Genomic DNA, 23,045 nt, shown 5'->3' with positions numbered 1-23,045 from the left:
TAAGGAAATCAGCCCTGAGTGCTCACTGGAAGGACAGATCCTGAAGCTGAGGCTCCAATACTTTGGCCACCTCATGAGAAGAGAAGACTCCCTGGAAAATCCCTGATGTTGGGAAAGATGGAGGGCCCAAGGAGAAGGGGACGACAGAGGACGAGATGGTTGGACAGTGTTCTTGAAGCTACCAGCATCAGTTTGACCAAACTGCGGGAGGCAGTGGAAGACAGGAGTGCCTGGCGTGCTCTGGTCCAGGGGGTCATGAAGAGTCGGACACGACTAAACAACAACAACAACAACAATTCTTGCCGCAGTTGTTGCATACATAAACAGGCTTTTATCCTCCCTTGTATCTCTTCACCCACTATACCCAAGAGAAAGGCTTCCGGTTTTTTAACAAAAGTATTTTTTAAACACCTTCTTTAACTCATTATATACCATTTCCCAGAAAGCCTTTACGAGTCCTAGAATTTTTATTGCCCACAATCTAACATAGCCCCACGCATGGGTGCAAAGAGAGCATTTGTGTCGACTTGTTTACTCAGGGACGTCTTAAGCCATTGTTTTTTCATACGCACAGAGGAAAAAAAATACCCTGCGCTTATGTCTGCAGGGATGTTTTAGTAATTAGCTTGGGTGTTCCTCGTGCTTTTTTTTAAAGGAATGTATGCCAGAGGCTTTCCTCCCCCACCCTCCAGGTTTTATCTCTTTCTCTGATCTCTGGAACGCCAAAATAACATCTGTATTTCCTGCCACAGAAATGATTGGCAGCTGCATTTCAGGCAGTTTGCAGGGGGGGGGGGCAGGAGGGAAACGGCAACGTTGACAAATCACATTGACAGACGATCTTGAAAGCCAAAACGTTAGTTCGGAAAAAGAGATAACACGTACATTTGCCTAAACCTTGGGATTAATCCCAAACTGCAACTTGGGACTTGCTTCCGTTCTTTTTAATTATCATTAAATGTATAACAAACAAGGCGAACAGATTATATGATCTGCTGTTTATGACTTATCTTGAGGTGTTACCGTATTGCCTCTTTCGTACAGTGGTACCTTGGGTTACATACGCTTCAGGTTACAGACTCCGCTAACCCAGAAATAGTACCTCGGGTTAAGAACTTTGCTTCAGGATGAGAACAGAAATCGTGCTCCTGCGGCGCGGCGACAGCAGGAGGCCCCATTAGCTAAAGTGGTGCTTCAGGTTAAGAACGGACCTCCAGAACGAATTAAGTACTTAACCCGAGGTACCACTGTACAATTCTTCCAATGTTTTTCTTTATATCTTTGTCTCCTTTCCTTATACCTGACTGTTCTCAGTTGTATCCCACCACCCGTTTGTTGATTTTGGAAATACTCTGTTAGTCTTGTTTGTTGTCTCTCTCTCTCTCTCTCCCCCCCCCTCTCTCTCTCTCACATACACACATAGATGTATTATAATTATAATGTCAATGGAGCCCAGCTAAAAGCTGCCAGAATTGAGTTCTGGTGAGTTCTGACTGAACAGATAGATAACATAACTTAGTCCAGGTCATGGGTTCAAGTCTCGCATTGACATTTGGACCTCTCCTAATTCCGTTGTCTTGTCTTAGGGTCGCCCCGAGCTAACGCCTACGGCCATTGCTGCAGGGAAACTGGTTGCTCAGAGGCTATTTGGCCAGTCAGCAGAACTCATGGATTATGACAACGTGAGTAGTTTACAAGTTTTTTTCTTCCCTGGGGGTTCAAAAATGAATGATTTGTTGCAAAGCAATCACATACCTCTGGGCATGAATAAGTGTTTTGTTGTGGTTGTTATTTAACATCTGTAGTACAGTGGTACCTCGGTTTTTGGACATTTCGGAAGCCTAACATTTCAGTTTTCGAACGCCGAAAACTCGGAAGTAAGTGTTTCCGATTTCGAATGCACCTCAGAAGTCAAACGGCTTCCGCTGCATGTATCTGTTGTTTTCCACAATTTTCTCTATTGAATTTGCAGACTGCCCTTTGTGCCTCGGATTACATTTGAAAACTGAGGTACCACTGTATTAAAGGTAAAGGGACCACTGACTGTTAGGTCCAGTCGCGGACGACTCTGGGGTTGTGAGTCTCATCTCGCTCTATAGGCCTAGGTAGCTGGCGTTTGTCTGCAGACAGCTTCCAGGTCATGTGGCCAGCATGACTAAGCCGCTTCTGGCAAACCAGAGCAGCGCACGGAAACACCGTTTACCTTCCCACCACAGCAGTACCTATTTATCTACTTGCACTGGCGTGCTTTCGAACTGCTAGGTTGGCAGGAGCAGGGACCGAGCAACGGGAGCTCACCCTGTCGCGGGAATTCAAACCACAACCTTCTGATCGGCAAGCCCCAGGCTCTGTGGTTTAGACCATAGCACCACCCTGCACCAGTGTATCAGTATTAATTAATTAATTAACCACTGTATTAGTATTAATTAAATCGATATACCCCTTAGTTGCCAACATGGCATCAAAGCAGTTTACAAATTGTAAAACATGGCTAATTCAAGTAAACAACAAAACAATGCTGGGGTCGTGGGGGATCAACGACTTGTTTGTATTATTTCTGTAGCAGAGTCCTTGTCTATAGCATCCTAGAACCACGCAATCAGCATGATAGGGGAGCTTTTTGGCCAATGAGAATAAGCCTTCTTGCTCTGTGTGTTGATGGGAGCCAATCAGAGTGCAAAGAGGCAAGTCAGCCCCTGAGAATTGGCTCCCGAGGGAAGATTGGGAGATGCAACTAATGGACTATATGGAGATGGCGGAGATGACTGGCAGAATCCGAGACCAGGGAGAGGAGACGGTGGAGGAAGATTGGAAGAAATTTAAAATTTATTTGCAGAAATATTGCAAAATTTATGAATGTTAAGGACATTGAAATGAACTGCAGGGGCTTTAGCAATACAGTAAAATGTAAGATTGGATTAACAACAGATAAATTAATAGGATATGAATTTGCTGAATTGATTTTTTAAAAGGGATACAAGAATGGGAGATGTGAGGAAGTCGGGAAAATAAGTTAATTGAAGATGAGAAATTAAGAAAGAGGGAATTTTTTGTTTTTTGTTAATATATGTGTTTTTATTTCTTTTTTCTTTTGATGTGTTTAATGTTTGCATTTTTGTATTGTAATGTTTTTTGTGACTTCGTATTCTCTTTGTTTTTGTACGTTTTTTTATTGTTGTGAAACTTAATAAAATATTTATTAAAATAAAAAAAAGAGAATTGGCTCCCGAGGTCACTCTGAAGAAGGGGTGAGGGAAGAACACCGAGAAGGAGTTGATCTAGGGGAAAGGCAATATATGGAGGATCTCCACTGATCATTTGCAATATATCCCAAATTATAACTTGTATAATTATAAAGTTATTGTATAGTCTAAGGGGGGGACACACATGGCTGTGAGTCGCCCTGGTTGTCACTATTATGAAGGGGTCCTGCATCAACCCCTCCTAGTGGTGCAGCAATGAAACCGCTAGCATATTTGTGAAGCTAAGCAGGGTCCGGTATGGTTTGAAATTGGATGGGGGACCGCATGTTGAGATTCTTGCATTGTTGGGGGTTGGACTAGATGGCTTTTTCCACTACACTACTACTGTGTGTCACTAACTTTTGTGGGATAGGGAGAAGTATGGGGCTCTTGATCTATTGGCTTGAGAGTAACAGGATGGCCGCGAAGAATTGGAAGAAACAAGATTTGCCAACTATCGAAGAATGGCAGATGAAGATGATGGACTATATGGAATTTGCCGAACTGACCGGGAGACTCCGAGACCAGTGAGAAGAGACGGTGGAAGAAGATTGGAAGAAGTTTAAGGAATATTTGAAAAAATATGTTAATATTTAGACCTTAGAATAGCTTTGGAAGTGGATGTAGGTTGTAGGGTTAGAAGTAGAAGACAGGGTATTTTAAAGTAGTATTATTTCTAAGTGATAAAATGTGAAGTTATTTTAAGTGTGATTAAAAAAAAAAGATGGTTAGAAATTATGATATATGTAAACTGCTAAAGATGAAGTAAAATGAAAATCAGATAGGTGGGACTTGGGGAAGCTCACCTAACAATGTTTAGAAAAAGAAGGATATGAAAAGAATTTGTTCGTTTTGTTTGTCGTTTCTGTTTGTGTTTTTTATTTGTGTTATAAAATGAATAAAAAAATTTGAGGGGGGCAAAAAGAGAGTAACAGGATGGCCTTCTATCGCCTAGGTGCCTACCACTGTCTTCACCCCCCTGGAGTATGGCTGTGTAGGACTCTCGGAAGAAGAAGCTGCTGGACGGTTTGGAGCAGATCATATAGAGGTACGCTGGGCTCCTGACAGGCATGGCTGCTGGCCACCAGTGCTGAGGAGCCAGCTTGCTCTGTCACTGTGTGTCAGGGACTGTGCTGAGGAGGGCTGCACTGAGGAAGAATGGTGGGAGCCATTCCAATCTGATCCTGATCCTGAATCTTCCCAGGAGCAGGACAGTATAGATTTGGAACAGTGGTTTGCAGAGGGGCCTAGTTCAGAAGGCAGAAGCTGGGAAATACTGGATGGGGGAGCAGCTAGCAGAAAAAACACTAGAAGAGAGAATCATAGAATCATAGAATCATAGAATCATAGAGTTGGAAGAGACCACAAGGGCCATCGAGTCCAACCCCCTGCCAAGCAGGAAACACCATCAGAGCACTCCTGACATATGGTTGTCAAGCCTCTGCTTAAAGACCTCCAAAGTAGGAGACTCCACCACACTCCTTGGCAGCAAATTCCACTGTCGAACAGCTCTTACTGTCAGGAAGTTCTTCCTAATGTTTAGGTGGAATCTTCTTTCTTGTAGTTTGGATCCATTGCTCCGTGTCCGCTTCTCTGGAGCAGCAGAAAACAACCTTTCTCCCTCCTCTATGTGACATCCTTTTATATATTTGAACATGGCTATCATATCACCCCTTAACCTCCTCTTCTCCAGGCTAAACATGCCCAGAGTGTTAACAGATTCACAGTCTCTGGACAGCATTCACCCCCCATTTCCAAAGTCACAGAGAGCTCAAAAAGTGTTAGAACAGAAAGCACAGAGATTACAAGACGTAGGAGCAATGTAGATTAATAGGGACGTAGGGGGGTAACCCTTAATTGGGAGCACCGCCATTCTGGGAGATGTGTTCTTTGTTCTCTTGCTGTGATTATTAAAGATTCTAACTGGTAAGGTGTTCCTTTTGTTTGATCTTCTTATCTACTGCCACGGGGGGAACGGGGCCGATTCACTGAAGTCTACTATTTAACAAAGGTTATGTACAGATTTCTCTTATCAGAAATGATAAAAATGTAAAATGAAGCAATGATGTAAGGCAGGCGCTGGCTCTGATTGCATCTTCCGATATTCCTTTCTGTTAGGTGTACCATGCGTTTTATAAGCCGTTGGAGTTTACCGTGGCCGAAAGAGATGCAGCTCAGTGTTACATAAAAGTAAGTCTGCGCTCCACTTCCAGCACGGAGGCTCTGCATCCTTGGCTTTGCTGGAAAGATGGTGGGGACAAAGGTGGCTTGTAGAATGTGTGTTTGTTGTTGTTTAGTCGTGTCCGACTCTTCGTGACCCCCTGGACCAGAGCACGCCAGGCACTCCTGTCTTTCACTGCCTCCTGCAGTTTGGTCAAACTCATGTTCATAGCTTCGAGAACACTGTCCAACCATCTTGTCCTCTGTCGCCCCCTTCTCCTTGTGCCCTCCATCTTTCCCAACATCAGGGTCTTTTCCAGGGAGTCTTCTCTTCTCATGAGGTGGCCAAAGTATTGGAGCCTCAGCTTCACGATCTGTCCTTCCAGTGAGCATTCAGGGCTGATTTCCTTCAGAATGGAGAGGTTTGATCTTCTTGCAGTCCATGGCCCTTGCTATAATCACTTACCTGGGGAGGCTGGCATGGGGCAAATGCACTGTCGGAGCCTATCCAGCCTCCTTGCTGCTGCGTTTGCACTGCACCAACCTCTCCGTCTGCCGGGAAACTGCCATAGCAGTTCTGCCCTACCTGGTGATTCGGTAGGGTGCCAAAAAACTGCCACCCCAGTCTTCCCAGAGCCAGGGTGCCCTGCTCTTGTCCAGGCTCACATTTGCCTCTGCTGTTGGCAGCCCTCCCCCAAGCTTGTGTATATTTTGTGGTATTTTATGCATTGTGACTTGCCGTTATTTTTATTGATTATAGTTCTTCATTGCAATTGTTAAGTGTGAACTGCTTATTATTTGCTGGTATTTAATTTTACTGTTTACTATTATATTCCAATGGATTGTTGAATACAGTGGTAGCTTGGCTCTCAAACTTAATTCGTTCTGAAAGTCCGTTCCAAAACCAAAGTGTTCCGAAACCAAGGTGCGCTTTCCCATAGAAAGTAATGCAAAACGGATTAATCCGTTCCAGACTTTTAAAAACAACTCCTAAAACAGCAATTTAACATGAATTTTACTATCTAACGAGACCATTGATCCATAAAATGAAAGCGATAATCAATGTACTGTACTATAAAATAAAACAGTATTGTAGATGATAAAAAATAAAATTACTTTTTTTTCTTACCTGCACTGATGATAGTTATTGTTTGGATGGGGGGCTTTTATCCATTTCCGCATTCACACATCAACCAATCAGTAGCTAAACTGGGTTCCACACAGTCACAAAAACAAATTAACCAAAAAAGCCTCAAAAACAAAAACGCAAAATAAATAGCAAAAACAAAAGCGCCTAACTTAATCTGTTCCAGAAGTCCGTTTGACTTCCGAAATGTTCGAAAACCAAGGCGCAGCTTCTGATTAGTGCAGGCGCCCCAGAAACAGCCAACATTTGGCTTCCGAAAAGCATTCAAAAACCGGAACACTTACTTCTGGGTTTTTGGTGTTTGGGAACCAAGGCGTTTGAGTACCAAGGTGTTTGAGAACCAAAGTGCCACTGTATTGCTTTATTTGCTACATGTTGTTTATTTTAAAGTTATCTTTTTATTATGACTTTTTTTTGTGTTGAATCAGATTGTTATTGGGCGCTGTGCCCTTTGCTGTCTATTTTGTTGTTTCTTCAGCTTGCAAACCGCCTTGTGTATCGTATTGTAGAAAGGCGTATACAAATTAAAAGGGAAATGAAAATGTCTGAAATCCTGGAGAACGGCTGCCTGTCTTTTTTTTAATAAATATTTTTATTAGATTTTCCATAAAAAAAAACATTTTTACAAAATTATACATCCATTTTTAACTTAAACCCTTTTTTTCTAGAACTTCCCTCAGCTTGTCTGATAATTTTCCGTTCATTTTTTATCCTCGTCTCACATTTCCCAATATTATATTGCACTCAAATACTCTTAATCACATCATATTTTTTAAACAATATTTCTAACAGTAATTTCACAGAGCTTCTTGAAAGCCAACGAACGTTATTTGCTCATCACATAAATTTTTGATATACTCTGTCAATTTCTTCCAGTCCTCGGAGAATCTCTGGTCATGTTGGTTCCTAATTCTCCCCGTCAATCTGTCCATTTCTGCGTATTCCATCAGTTTCATCCTCCATTCTTCTTTCGTGGGCATCTCTTCCTGTTTCCATTTCTGTGCCAGGAGAACAGCTGCCTGTCAGTGTGGGCAGTACTGAGTTAGATGGACGAATAATCCTCCTCCAAATAAGGCAGCTTCCTATATTCTAAGCAAAAGGTGTAGTTTGGTGGTAGAGGAGATGCTTTGCATGCAGAATGCTCCCAGATTGGAAAGGACTTTCTCTACCCATAAATCCTGGAGAGCCACTGCCAGTCAGAGCAGACAGTATAGGGCTAGGTGGACAAACAGTCTTGCCTGACCCAGTCTCAGTTCACGGCATCTCCAGGCAGGCCTGCGGGTGTCCCCTGCCTGAAACCATGGAGAAGTTGCTGGCAGTCAGTGCGTGCAACACTGCGCTAGATGGACCGATGGTCTGACGCACTAGATAGTCAGCTATTCTCTGATAGTGACAGAGCATCCACCTTGCAGAAGGCCCCAGATTCAGTCCCTGGTGTCTCCCAGTCAGGCTGGGAAGGTCCCATGTCTGAAACCCTGGCGAAGGCACTGCCAGCCAGTGCAGACAGAACTGATCTCCATGGGCCAGTGTTCATCAGAAGGCAGTTTCTTGTGTCTTCTTCTGACAGTCTCCTGTTGCTCCCCGTTTTGCTTTCAGATGGTGTGCTTACGCCAGCAAGAACAGCGAATCCTCGGCCTTCATTTCATTGGCCCAAACGCCGGCGAAGTTATTCAAGGATTTGCCCTTGGAATCAAGTAAGAGGGATCAAGAATTCTGCACTCCACCCCATCCGCTCCCTTCCTGGAGTTTTCCGAAAGCCTTCTCTTTTAAGTCACCCTAAGATTATGAAAGATAGCGGTTTAGCTTTTGGCAGTACTAAAAAAAGAGCCCATGTTTCCATTTACTTTTATGTCTCGTTTCCTAGATTTTAGTTTTTTTAAAAAATATGGCCTTTCTTTATTAATAAAATGTTGGGCTTAGTGACGGATGTACCAGGTTTTTTGCATTTATGTTTATATGTTTCTTGGCAAACCGTACAGCCCTCCTCCCCCCCCCAAAAAATCAATTTCACTACCCAGCTGTTAACTCTTCAAAGTGCAGCAAAGGGGAAAGCTTGATGTTTTCAGGATAATAAATGATCGCTGAAATATGCAGAAGCCTTTCTTTTAAAAGAGAATGGGGGGGTGGAATCTAAAAGCTTTTTTTGATTATGTTTCGTGGGGAGGCTTGCAGGAAGAAGCATCAAAGCTTTGGAGGGAATGGTCATATTTTCTTTTAAAATCTGCACTGTGGCAGGGGGGTAAAGATAAAGGGACCCCTGACCATTAGGTCCAGTCGTGGCCGACCCTGGGGCTGCGGCACTCATCTCGCTTTATTGGCCGAGGGAGCCGGCGTACAGCTTCCGGGTCATGTGGCCAGCATAACTAAGCCGCTTCTGGCGAACCAGAGCAGAAACGCCGTTTACCTTCCCGCCAGAGTGGTACCTATTTATCTACTTGCACTTTGACGTGCTTTCGAACTGCTAGGTTGGCAGGAGCAAGGACCGAGCAACGGGAGCTCACCCCGTCGCGGGGATTCGAACTGCCGACCTTCTGATCGCCAAGTCCTAGGCTCTGTGGTTTAACCCACAGCGCCACCCACGTCCACAGTGGGGGTGGGGTGTTGGTTTCACTAAACCAGAGGTGTGGAACCTGCAGCCCTCCAGATGTTGTTCAACTTCCAGCAGGTCCAATAGGCAGAGTTGGTGAGTATTGCAGTTTGGCAACATCAGAACTGAGGGGGTCCCACCTCCTGGAAAGTGTGGGGTTACCTAGTAGGGTACTAAGAGACAAGGATGCAGCAGTAGGGCACTGTCAGTATAAAAGATTATCAGACTGGATCAGATTCATCAGTTTTGTTGCATTAATTAAACTAAATAGTTCTGGATTTTGAATAAGCGTGCAATTAATTGTTACTGTTTTGAATTCGATCTTTTTAGTGGTTCATGCAAGCCCTATTCTGAATAATGCTTTTTATAGGGTTAGGGGGCACAGGGAATGAGGGTGGCGCTGTGGTCTAAACCACTGAACCTCTTGAGCTTCCTGATCAGAAGGTCGGTGGTTCGAATCCCCGCAATGGAGGGAGCTCCTGTTGCTCTGTCCCAACTCCTGCCAACCTAGCAGTGCGAAAGCATACCAGTGCAAGTAGATAAATAGGTACTGCTGCGGCGGGAAGGTAAACAGTGTTTCCGTGCACTCTGGTTTCCATCATGGTGTCCCATTGCACCAGAAGCGGTTTAGTCCTGCTGGCCACAAGACCCGGAAAGCTGTCTGTGGACAAATGCCAGCTTCCTCGGCCTGAAAGCAAGATGAGTGCCACAACCTCATAGTAGCCTTTGACTGGACTTAACTGTCCAGGGGTCCTTTACCTTTTACCTTAGAGGGCACAGGAGGTGAGTTTATGGAACCGAGCATCCTGTAGCCCAAAATAGCTGGAGAGTCACTGATCACAGGCTGGGAAAGCGGAGGAGTTTGGTTGGCGCTTCCCGAAAACAGTACAGTGGTGCCTCGCAAGACGAAATTAATCCGTTCCGCGAGTCTCTTCGTCTAGCGGTTTTTTCGTCTTGCGAAGCAACCCTATTAGTGGCTTAGCGGATTAGCGCTATTAGCGGTTTAGCGGCTATTAAAGGCTTAGCGGCTTAGCGGCTAAAAGGCTATTAGCGGCTTAGCGGCTTAGAAAAAGGGGGGGCGAAAAAAATCGCAAGACTCGCAAGACTTTTTCGTTTTGCGAAGCAAGCCCATAGGGAAATTCGTCTTGCGAAGCGCATCGAAAAACGGAAAACCCTTTCGTCTAGCGGGTTTTTCGTCTTGCGAGGCATTCGTCTTGCGGGGCACCACTGTACTCAGACTGAAACACGTGCCTTCAGAATTCACACGTCTCCAAATGTCGCGATGCGTTTCTCTGTCCAAAATACTCTACGAAAGGAATATATATTTGGGGAAAAGCATACCTCAAAATATACCCCCAAAAAACTTACGTTAACAGTTCCTTAAAATGAAATAAAAACTGAATTGTGGCATCTTTTAATGTCATTAAAGTGCAATCTTGTGCATACTTTCCTGGGAGTCTGTCCCACTGAGTAGACATTTCATTGTAAGAAGTGGCTTTAAAATAAAATAAAAGCAACTTTTAAACTTTGCAGATTTGCTCTACCCACCCTCCGAGTTTCTCAAATTCAGCCTCCCCCAACCAGATGGAGACCCCATCTCCCATAAGCACCGGCCACCATGGCCAATCATCAGGGAGTTGCAGTTCACCACATCTGGAGTGAACTACAAGTTAGAAGAGGCTGATCTAATTACTTTAAACTGTTGCTAAAAGACGACCGCGGTGCTCTTTGCGGACAGTGGGGGCAGACGCTCCTGGAGATAAGCAATTTTGGTAAATTTCCATTCCGGAGAAACTTTGCTCTTCAAAAAATCCCAGGGCTGGTTGGGTGCTTTTGCAACATTTAGGAAACCTCCCTGTGCCTGGGGCCAGGTTCCTTTTCCTTGTCACTGCTGCTCTCTAGCGTCTGAAAGGAGTAAGGTCTAAAAAAGGAAGCTGAGTTTCTGCATGGGATGATAGCAGCGCCGGATTTATGTATAAACTGAACAAGCTATAGTTTAGGGCCCCACTCTCTGGGGGCCCCCCAAAAAATGTAAAGGAAAAAAACCCTAGATGTACATTTTCAATATATAAGATAAAAAACAACTAAAATAAAACCTACATACAGAAACAATGTTTTGTGTTGCGTTGGCTCATATGATGTAAGGAATGCCAGCCTGCTCCCTAAAATATCACTGGTTTGCTCATTTCAATATATAGGGTGCCTACATTCTGCATAGACTTTGCATCCTGCATGGGCTTTTCAACAATTACTTTGATAAAATACGTATTTTGTTATGTGCAAATGGCTTTAGGTACCTGTTAGATTCATAAATTACCATATAGCATATATTCAGCACACAAAAAACGTGACAATTTGTTGCTGACAGCTGGACATATAAAGGGCCCCATTACCTTCAGTAGCTGTGGGTCTCATCAGACCTAAAACTGATCCTGGATGATAGAAAATGAAGATTTGTTTCTGTTGTTTTGCAAAGGATCTGCTTTAACAAGACAAGTTATTGCAGATTGCGTGTTGTGGAGAGTACAGTGGTACCTCAGGTTAAGTACTTAATTCGTTCCGGAGGTCCGTTCTTAACCTGAAACTGTTCGTAACCTGAGGTACCACTAATGGGTAATGGGGTAATGGTACCACTAATGGCTAATGGGGCCTCCTGCTGCCGCCGTGCTGCCGGAGCATGATTTCTGTTCTCATCCTGAAGCAAAGTTCTTAACCCGAGGTACCCTTCCATCAGATGTCAAAGAGATAAATAATTACCTGACATTCAGAAGACATCTTAAGGCAGCCCTGTTCAGGGACGTTTTTAATATGTAACGATGTACTGTTTTTAACACTGATTGGGAGCCGCCCAGAGTGGCTGGGGAAACTCAGCCAGATGGGTGGGGTATAAATAATTTATTATTATTATTATTATTATTATTATTATTATTATTATTATTATTATACTATTTCTGGGTTAGCGGAGTCTGTAATCTGAAGCGTATGTAACCTGAAGCGTATGTAACCCGAGGTACCACTGTAGTTACACTTTGCTTTGAGGGGAATTCACCTAAGACCCAGTGTGGATGAGTGAGGGCTGGACTCGGGTCTAAAAATGGTCCGAATCATGGAATTGTAGCATTGGAAGGGACCCTGGGGGTCATCCAGTCCAACCCCCTGCAATGCTGGAATATGCAGCTGTCCCATGCGGGGATCGAACCTGCAACCCTGGCATTATCAACATCATGCTCTAACCAACTGTGCTATCCTGGCCCTCTCAGTTTAACTGCTTCCTCAGGCTGGTCCATAAACTGTGGGCCAGCATCATTGGGAAAGATATCATGCTGACACAGGGACAGATCTTCCCAAGTTAGGGCCCTTTCGCAAGGCCTTTCTCTTCCACAGTCAACTGGACATGGAATTTAAATTTCCATTTCTGCGGTCACAGTTGCCCCATGCATTCAGACCACTGATATACCACTGTTAACAGCTGTGGCTTCCCCCAAAGCATTCTGGGAGCTGTCATTGGTTCAATATGGCAAGAGTTCATAGGAGACACGGAGCTACAGTTCCCAGCATTCTCCGGGAGAAGTGATAGAGCAGTGCTTTAAAATGTATTGTATGGATGTCAGTAAACCACTGTGTTTCCCCATAGCAATCCCACAACCAGCACAGTCCCATTCAGTTCAATGCGAATTGATTCCTAGAAAGCGTGCATAAGATTGCGACCTTGAAATGAATTTTGGTGCCACTTAATAATAATAACTTAAAGTTGCTGCTGATCCCCTGCTCCTGACTCTTTAAAATACAGTGGTACCTCGGGTTACATACGCTTCAGGTTACAGACTCCGCTAACCCAGAAATAGTACCTCGGGTTAAGAACTTTGCTTCAGGATGAGAACAGAAATCGTGCTCCGGCAGCACGGCAGCAGCGGGAGGCCCCATTAGCTAAAGTGGTGCTTCAGGTTAAGAATGGTTTCAGGTTAAGAACGGACCTCCGGAACGAATTAAGTACTTAACCCAAGGTACCACTGTAGCTGCTCCTTGTTCACTCAGTTTTTGACATTACTGGATCCTCCCTTTACTAAGTCATTTCCTTGCCTGTGGAACCTTTTAAAAATATTTCCCCCTTTGCAGCCCAAACAGTTCCTTGCATACTTGTTTGTTTTGCTCTTGCAGTTGCAGTAAAAGAAGAAATAAACACAAGCAATCAATTGCTCTGGCTCCTAGGAGGAAACATGTCATTAAAGCCCTCCTGCCCAAGCAGGGGTAAATTACTGGTTTAAAGGCCGATTCAGTAATCCTGTAGCAGGAAAGATTCGATAGGGCTTTCGCTGTCCACACAATTTTATCCCTTTTCCTTCTTTGTAGATGTGGCGCTACCTATTCCCAAATGGCGAAGACGGTTGGGATCCACCCGACCTCTGCAGAGGAAGTTGCCAAACTGCACATCACCAAGCGGTCGGGGGCCGATCCTACCGTCACCGGCTGCTGAGGTTAGCTGCCATCCCTGGGTAGCAACCAAAAGAGCACCCGGCGTCAGGAATCTGAAGAAAAGGAGAGAACAGCTGGAAGATTGAGATATGGCAGGTCAGTTGCTTTAGCCTCCTTTTGCCAGCCTTCAGCCTAGTCTCACTTGGGTCCAAGGAGAACGTGTTTCGGGATGCTTAAACTGTGGAACTCCCTGCCACATGGAATGGTGAATGCCACTAGCTTAGACAGCAGTAAAACCGGGTGGGGGGTGACCTTTCTCAGCTCAAAGGCCACATTCCCTTCTGAGCAAGTGACACGCCTGCTGTTGGGCGAGGCATTGCAGGGGGTTGGACTAGATGACCCTTGGAACCCAACTTTACAACTCTATGATTCTGTGAAATGTTTCTGCAACGCAGTAGGCTAGCTTTTGCGCACAATAGATGCCTTTATCCTCCATCCAGAGAAGCAAAAGGCCTTGTTCCAATGACACATTCCAGTCAGACACAAACAGTGAGGGGTGTGTCTTGGGGGAAGAGTTATTATTATTATTATTATTATTATTATTATTATTATTATTATTTGAATTTGTATACTGCCCTATACCCAGAGGTCTCAGGACAGTTCACATAAAAGATCACAATATATAAAATCAAAGTAAAAACAATGACCCCCCCTCAAAGCCCCCTTCAAAAAGAGCCACATTTTAAAAGGGTTCAGGGTGTCAACCAAAGGCCTGGTTAAAAAGGGCCATTTTTGCCTAGCGCCTGAAAGTATAATGAAGGCGCTAGGCGAACTTCCCTGGGGAGAGCATTCCACAGACAGGGAGCCACTGCAGAGAAGGCCCTGTTCTTGTGTTGCCACCCTCCGCACCTCTCGAGTCCTGAGATCCAGCTCCAAGGCCCCAGCACTGCTTTGAAAGAATATGAGACAAATGGATGGAGGGCAAGGCTGCTAGACATGATGCCTGTGTGCTACTCCAGGTGACAGGCTCGAGCCAGCAGTAAACCACACTGGGCAAGATGGAGTTAACTCTTTATTAGCAAAAACAGGATCTGCAGTGTCAGGCCTAATGAGCGCAGCACCCATCTCTGGCAGGTCTTGCCTCTGTGACACAGTTGCTGAGATCGAGAGTCCCAGCCTCCCCACAGCTGCCTAAATCGTCTCCTCTCCAGGGTTTTCCCCAAGCAATCTGAGGCTGCGCCAGCATGAAGCTAACTTCTCCGCCCTCTGCGTGCCTCTCTTGATTCTGGGAGACCAGGGGAAGGAGTTTGTCACCCCTATCTCATGGCAGGGCAGAGCCTCAAAAAAAGATGTGCTCCCCTAATTCCCCACATCCCCAGCATGTTTACACCCCTGTCTCAGCGACCCCTGTTGTAAGGAGCTCGGTCTACACTCGAGTAGGACCCTGGCAGAGACACATGCCCGACTGGCATGTTCTCTCCCTCCTGGTCTTTCGTTCGGGAGCTTCAAAAGCTTTCTTCAGCCCGAACATCACCGTGACCAATGCCAAACGACACCGGCACACTTAGGGATCCGCAGAGTTTGCGCATCATGCGTAACAGACCTCAGCAACTCAGAATTTTGGCTAATTACTTTATTTACATATAAACATACATGGAGCAGGGACACGGGTGGCGCTGTGGGTTAAACCACAGAGCCTAGGACTTGCCGATCAGAAGGTCGGAGGTTCGAATCCCCGCGATGGGGTGAGCTCCCGTTGCTCAGTCCCTGCTCCTGCCAACCTAGCAGTTCAAAAGCACGTCAAAGTGCAAGTAGATACCGTATTTTTCGTTCTATAGGACGCACATTTCCGCCTCCAAAAATTAAGGGGAAATGTGTGTGCGTCCTATAGAGCGAATGCAGGCTGCGTCGCTAAGCCCAAAGCCAGAACAGGAAGACGGAGCACTGCGGAGCGCTCCGTCTCGCTGCTCTAGCTTGGGGATCTAGCTTGGGGATTGCTGCGCGCAAACCTCTGTAGGGCAGTGGGGTGCCTTCACCCCGCTGTCCTGCAGAAGCTAGCAAGGCTGTTCCCAAGCCAGAACAGCGAGACGGAGGGCTCCGCCTCACTGCTCTAGCTTGGGGATTGCTGCGCGCAAACCTCTGTAGGGCAGTGGGGTGCCTTCACCCCGCTGTCCTGCAGAAGCTAGCAAGGCTGTTCCCAAGCCAGACCAGCGAGACGGAGGGCTCCGTCTCGCTGCTGTAGCTTGGGGACGGCTGCGCGCACAGCCTCCCCAGGGCAGCGGGGCGCTGCGCTCCAAAGGCTTCAGGGATCTTTGAGGCTGGTGGTGGGGGAAAGCAGCGCTTCCCCCCACCGCCAGCCCCACAAGCTCTGGTGAATGTACCTTGAACGCACATTGTTTTAGAGGGGGAGAACAAGAAAAAAAAAATTTCCCTGTTCTCCCCCTCCTATGGTCCGGTGCGTCCTATGGTCCGGTGCGTCCAATGGAGCGAAAAATACGGTAAATAGGTACTGCTCCGGTGGGAAGGTAAACGGCGTTTCCGTGCACTGCTCTGGTTCGCCAGATGCGCCTTAGTCATGCTGGCCACGTGACCCAGAAGCTGTACGCCTACTCCCTCGACCAATAAAGCGAGATGAGCGCTGCAACCCCAAAGTCGGTCACGACTGGACCTAATGGTCAGGGGTCCCTTTACCTATACCTTTATACACGGAGCACTGCAGCATGGCTCCCTCTCTCTCTAGCATCAGACATCAAAGAGAAAAAGAACAAAGGACAATAGTCCCACTTCACGGAACACAGTACCACAAACACCCTGTCTCCGTCACTTCCCACTCAGTGGAGTCAAAATATACACCGTCATGTGAAAGACAACAATCCCATGACTGCAGTCATGGAGCAGGAATTCTAACACCCCAGCACGTTTACACCCCTGTCTCAGCAACGTCTACCCTAGCCTGGCCATGCCCACAGAATGGAAGGTGGCAGGATCCGCAAGGACCTGCGCTACGGGGAGCTGGCTCCTGGCACCAGGCCTGTTGGCAGACCGGCTCTGTGTTACAAAAATGTCTGCAAACATGACATGAAGGCTGGCAACATCGACCCCGCCTTGTGGGAATCCCTGGCAGATGACTGTAGATAGTCAGGTCGTATCCAGAGCAGGAATGGCTGCTGGGAGGAGCGCAGAGAGAAGAAATAATAATAATAATAATAATAATAATAATAATAATAATAATAATAATAATAATATTTATACCCCGCCCATCTGGCTGGGCTTCCCCAGCGACTCTGGATGGATTCCAAAAAAAATATTATAATACTATAATACATCAAACATTAAAAGCTTCCCTAAACAGGGCTGCCTTCAGATGTCTTCTAAAAGTCTGGTAGTTGTTTTCTTTGACATCTGGTGGGAGGGTGTTCCACAAGGCAGGTGCCACTACCGAGAAGGCCCTCTGTCTGGTTCCCTGTAATCTCACTTCTCGCAATGAGGGAACTGCCAGAAGGCCCTCGGTGCTGGACCTCAGTGTCCGGGCAGAACAATGGGGGTGGAGACACTCCTTCAGATATACTGGACCGAGGCCGTTTAGGGCTTTAAAGGTCAGCAACAACACTTTGAATTGTGCTCAGAAACGTACTGGGAGCCAATGTAGGTCTTTCAAGAAAAGCTATTGAGCATTTGCAGCAGCGCAGCCAGACGCCATCATCTGCCCCAGTTGCAGCAAAACATGTCTCTCCCATATCGGACCCCACAACTGCACCAAACCCTCCAGTGGTTTGACTTCAACCCCGAAGGCGCACTCGGATGCCAACAATTTTTGGTCATGCTTGCTGCAGGCAGTTGGAATCCGAGAGCATCTGGAGGGTTACATCTTCCCCGTTCCTGTTGTAAATATTACTGAGCTTACAGTAGATGGCTCAGTGGCCTGATTCTGTGCCAGACAGCTTCTACGTCCCTGTTTCTAGGCCTGAAAAATCTTAAATGAACTCAGCAGCTCAAGGTTACTGCTGGTGGAGCCCGGCTGCCTTTTATGAAACGCGACCCTTTTTCATTTTCATTTTAGCATGGCATAATTTTAATTCCATTGATAAGGAAGCCTTTGTTCTCTCAGAGGGGTTGTGAAAGGGAGGGCGGAGCAGCCTTCTGCTAAAATCAAGGCTTCGTGGCTGGGATCGAAAGAGCAGATAGGGTAAAGTAAACATCCTGATTTTGCTCTGCGAGTTCCCACTGCGGAAGAGGCAAGCCGTAGAATCAGGAAATGAAACTTCGGCCGGCTCCGTGGCTCTTTTGCTCGCCGCATCCTGGTTTCTGCGTGGGGGCTGCGTCTCATCAAGCCGAATATCGCATCCTGTGTGCCAAGAGCAGTTGCATTCTCTAATTTGGATCCAGAACAACACCATCCGTGCACAAAACAGGGAGGTATCTCCACGCTTGGGGGAGCCACAAAGTTAGCAGGTGGAGCAATCCCCCGCATTCGGGACTTTTTAATTCTGCAAGTTGCCGGTGGCGGGATAGGCATTTATACAATTGTGCATGTTGTGGAAGCAAGTGGCTAGAAAATGGTTTCTCTCCTTCTCACATAACACTGGAGCTCGTGAACATCTGGCGAAGGCGAATGTCGGAAGATCCAGGCTAGATAACAGAAAGTACTTCTTTGTGCAGTGTGTAGGTAGACTGTGGAACTCACTGCCACCGGAGGCAGGAATGGCCACCAATTTAGATGGATTCTAAAAGAAGATTAGGGATGCGGGTGGCGCTGTGGGTTAAACCACAGAGCCTAGGACTTGCCGATCAGAAGGTTGACGGTTCGAATCCCCGCGACGGGGTGAGCTGCTCGGTACCTGCTCCTTCCAACCTAGCAGTTTGAAAGCCCGTCACAGTGCAAGTAGATAAATAGGTACCACTCTGGCGGGAAAGTAAACGGCGTTTCCGTGTGCTGCTCTGGTTCGCCAGAAGTGGCTTAGTCATGCTGGCCACATGACCCGGAAGCTGTACGCCGGCTCCCTCGGCCAATGAAGCGAGATGAGCGCCGCAACCCCAGAGTTGGTCACGACTGGACCTAATGGTAAGGGGTCCCTTTACCTTTACCTTTACCTTTACCTTTACCTTAAAAGAAGATTAGACAAATCCATGAAGGAAAAGGCTATCAATAGCTACTAGTCATGATGGTTATGCTCTGCCTCACTGGTCAGAGTCAATAATGCCTCTGAATATCAGTTGCCCAAAAGCACAGGAGGAGAGTGCTGTTGTGCTCAGGTCATAGAATCATAGAATCATAGAATCATAGAGTTGGAAGAGACCACAAGGGCCATAGAGTCCAACCCCCTGCCAAGCAGGAAACACCATCAGAGCACTCCTGACATATGGTTGTCAAGCCTCTGCTTAAAGACCTCCAGAGAAGGAGACTCCACCACACTCCTTGGCAGCAAATTCCACTGTCGAACAGCTCTTACTGTCAGGAAGTTCTTCCTAATGTTTAGGTGGAATCTTCTTTCTTGTAGTTTGAATCCATTGCTCCGTGTCCGCTTCTCTGGAGCAGCAGAAAACAACCTTTCTCCCTCCTCTATGTGACATCTTTTTATATATTTGAACATGGCTATCATATCACCCCTTAATCTCCTCTTCTCCAGGCTAAACATGCCCAGCTCCCTTAGCTGTTCCTCATAAGGCATCGTTTCCAGGCCTTTGACCATTTTGGTTGCCCTCCTCTGGACACGTTCCAGTTTGTAGGTCCCGTGGACAGATTTCCCAGACATCTGGGCAACCACTGTGAGCCCAGCATTCTAGACTGGGTGGCTCCTTGCCTGACGCAGCAGGTTATTCTTATGTTCTCATGCAAATGTCCCAAAAGACTCTTCACAGAAAAGGAGATTAAGGAGAAGAAACCACTTAAGAAGTGGCCTTTTGGATCAGGACAGAGGCCTATCCCTAACCCTAGAATTGTAGAGTTGGAAAGGTCCCTGAGACTCATCTAGTCCAGTTGCTTGCAATGAGCGAATCCTGCCCACAGCCATCCCAACATCCTGTTCTCATAGTGGCCCAGTATACTTGAAGGAGCGTCTCCACCCTCATTGTTCAGCCCAGACACTGAGGTCCTCCTCCAAAGGTCTTCTGCTAGTTCCCTCACTGCGAGAAGTGAAATTACAGGGAACCAGGCAGAGGGCCTTCTCGGTGGTGGCGCCCTCCCTGAGGAACACCCTCCCTTCAGATGTCAAGGAAAGAAACAGCTATCTGACTTTTAGAAGACATCTCAAGGTAGTCCTGTATCGGGAAGTTTTTAATCTTTGGTGCTTTATTTTGTTTTATATATTCTGTAAGCTGCCCAAAGTGGCTGGGGAAACCCAGCCAGATGGGTGGGGTATAAATAATAAAAAATCAGATGCCTCTGGGAAGCCTGCGAGCAGGACTGCAGTGCAGCAGCGCTCTCCCTATTTGTGATTCCAATCAACGGGTCTACAGAGGCATGCTGCCTCGGACAGTGAAGGGAGAACACAGCCAGGATGGCTCATAGAAGAAGAAGAAGAAGAAGAAGAAGAAGAAGAGGAAGAAGAGGAAGAAGAGGAAGAAGAAGAAAAGTTTGGATTTGATATCCCGCTTTATCACTACCCGAAGGAGTCTCAAAGCGGCTAACATTCTCCTTTCCCTTCCTCCCCCACAACAAACACTCTGTGAGGTGAGTGAGGCTGAGAGACTTCAGAGAAGTGTGACTGGCCCAAGGTCACCCAGCAGTTGCATCTAGAGGAGCGGGGAAGCGAACCCGGTTCACCAGATTACGAGTCATAGCCACTGATCCTCCATTAATTTGTTTGATCGGCTTTTAAAGCCATGCATTGCTCACCATGGAAGATAATACCTGACTGAATGGACCTTGGTCTGACAGGTTCATTGGGCCGTCTGTTGTTGACAACAGCTGGAAAACAAGGGAAGCAGTCTGCAGCGTGATGTTGCAGCACAGAGCCCTCCTGGTCAGGGTGCCAGCTGGCCAGTTGCCCATGCCCGCCTCCAGGATGCTTCCCTTCCCTCCCCCTCCCTCCTGGTTTTATTACTCATTCACCCTGATATTCAGAGGCATACAGCCCTAGCCAAGGCACAGGGCCTTCTTGGTAGTGGCACCCGCCCTGTGGAATGCCCTCCCACCAGATGTCAAGTAAATAAATAACTTTTAGAAGACATCTGAAGGCAGCCCTGTTCAGGGAAGCTTTTAATGTTTGGTGTTTTACTGTGCTTAATGTTTTAATTTGTTGGAAACTGCCCAGAGTGGCTGGGGCAGACCAGTCAGATGGGCAGAACAACAACAACGGTTGCAGCTCCTACTTATTCCTTAAGCAAAACGGCCCTTCTAAGTTTTTGCCCCATTCCTTTCCTAATTCCTTTCTTATTTCCATCTTGGCCAGCAGGGGGAGATGCTCCCTAACGTGAATCAAGGCAGATGCCTAGTTGGTCGGTTTGTCTGCTTTGCAGAAAATAATTAACAGAGCCGTGATGGCAAAATCCAAATCTAAATTTTTAAAAAAGCTCCTCTTGCTTGCCTTTCTGCAAAGGCAAGTCTTGCCAGCGATTTGATCGGAAAATCCGGCTGCGAACTTCCAGCAGGAGCCTAAACCTGTCTACTCAGAAGTCAGTCGTGTTGAACTCAATGGGGCTTACTCCCAGTTACACGGGAACACAGGATTCTCCCATGAGGGCTGTAGCTCAGTGGCAAAGCCCCTGCTCTGCTTGCAGAAGGTCCCAGACAGGGGAAAGAACCCTGGAGGGCTGCTGCCGGTCAGTGTCAGCAATACTGAGCTATATGGACCAATGGTCTGACTCAGTACAGTGCAAATTTATTTGTACTCCATTGGAGTACAAAACCTCCATTGCCTGGTAGGTTTTGTCCATGGAAAAAGAGGGTTCTCCCAGGCACCCCTGTATTCAGATGGGGTTCAGTCACATCCCAGCAAACTCGGGTCATGTGCAGTTACAGCCTTGCACAACCAGCCTGCTTCCCATAAAAAAAGACGAGACTTTCTTGCCATAAGGAAAAAGATGGGAAGATGCCCTGGAAAAGAGTGAGTCTTGCTTTGACGCAACACCGTCTTAATTTCCTGGCAAGCAAATCAGGACGAACGCTCAATAAACAGGTAATCTGGAAGCTCCTAAATGTGATATTAAAATGATAAGTCGGGCATCTGTTTCCCAGTAGCACCAGTCTGAAGCTTCACCTCTTCTGGTTTGGTTTTGGGAGGATGGCATAGAACGCCTCGTTGCCGCAGCGTGGCCTCGGCACTCCTGATTCCTTCTGCCCTGCATTTCAGCCTGTGATGAAGAGACCTTTTGCATTATTTTAGCTAAAGATTCCGCCCTGTTCCAAGACATTTTGGCACCGGAGGCGCATCACAAAATGGTTTCCCCCTTCCCCGCTAGGAGATAAAGGGCGAGTGAAGATCTGTGTCAGAAACAAGGGGGAATAAAGATCTACACTGGGATCGGCTGCCCCTTGGATCGTGACGCCTGAGGCAGTCACCTCACTTTGCCTCATGGGTGGGCCAGCCCTATCCAGTTGTTTGTATACTTGTGGGCCTTGGAGATAAATCGATTTCCCTCTCCTGTCGTGAGACCACCAAAGGACGCTTTGCTGCAGCCAAACTGGAAGGGCGGGGGAACTATACACAGTTACACGCAGGGTACGAAGCTAATCCTCACCATCTCTACCCAAAGCTCCGTCCTTTAATTGATCCCTTTATGTTGCAAGTGTTTTATTTCTGTTGTTTTAGCATCATGATACTGAGGCCTCCTAGAGGGCTTCTCAGAAACCGAACTCGGATCTTCAGTGTTGTTGTTCGTCAGCTATTTCCCCCCCTTCTTTTTTCTTTTCTTTCCATAGACGTCAATCTGGATTTATGCTGACGGGATGGAACTGACGGCAAAGCAGGACGGATGGAAACGAAAAGGGATTTGCTCCTTTCCTGATGGATTCCGCCTCGTGCTCTCCAGGGATGGCCTCGTTGTAACAATATCGGCCAGGCTAACGTTGACTTGAATGGCCTGATGGATGATTCGGATTATTTCCTGTGTGAGTGCGGAGCTGAAAAATGTGTGTGTGAGTTCACCAAACAAATAAATGCAGTCTGGCCAGCTGCCCCCCCACCCCTTTTCCCGGATACCAGCTAATGACAGCTTGTGTATTAAACCACACATTGGACTACACAAGTCTTGATTATCTGCTGGGACCCTCCTCAACGCAACAGATCCTGTTATATTTATGGTGCATATCCTTATGGAAAAATAAACATACTCTCTTACCTGCCAAGCAAATGTGGTTAATATTTGTAGTAACTCCCCCCCCCCCGAATATGTCAGCAGCATAGTGCCATTTTCTACTCTACTATCTTGGATGTAATCTGGTTTTTCCTCTGTCAGGCACCCCCAAACTCGGCCCTCCAGCTGTTTGGGGACTACAACTCCCATCATCCCTAGCTAACAGGACCAGTGGTCTGGGATGATGGGAATTGTAGTCCCA

General features: G+C 46.6%; 1 protein-coding gene across 1 annotated transcript in view; it reads left to right on the top strand.

The window, feature by feature from the left end:
- Positions 1 to 22,840, top strand: part of TXNRD2 (thioredoxin reductase 2) — a 67,902-nt gene extending 45,062 nt beyond the window's left edge. The window contains exons 13-18 of the mRNA XM_083479058.1: positions 1,587 to 1,682; positions 4,198 to 4,290; positions 5,361 to 5,432; positions 8,146 to 8,243; positions 13,487 to 13,705; positions 22,410 to 22,840. Coding sequence (XP_083335184.1) covers positions 1,587 to 1,682; positions 4,198 to 4,290; positions 5,361 to 5,432; positions 8,146 to 8,243; positions 13,487 to 13,610 — 483 coding nt within the window. The 3' untranslated portion in view covers positions 13,611 to 13,705; positions 22,410 to 22,840. The remainder of the gene's footprint in view (positions 1 to 1,586; positions 1,683 to 4,197; positions 4,291 to 5,360; positions 5,433 to 8,145; positions 8,244 to 13,486; positions 13,706 to 22,409) is intronic.
- The last annotated feature ends 205 nt before the right edge of the window (positions 22,841 to 23,045 follow it).

The sequence above is a fragment of the Podarcis liolepis genome (genome assembly GCF_965112155.1).
Source record: "Podarcis liolepis genome assembly, chromosome: 15".
Taxonomy (NCBI): Eukaryota; Metazoa; Chordata; class Lepidosauria; order Squamata; family Lacertidae; genus Podarcis; species Podarcis liolepis.
The sequence above is the reverse complement of the archived record's forward strand: the minus strand, read 5'-3'. Positions and strand labels throughout refer to the sequence as shown.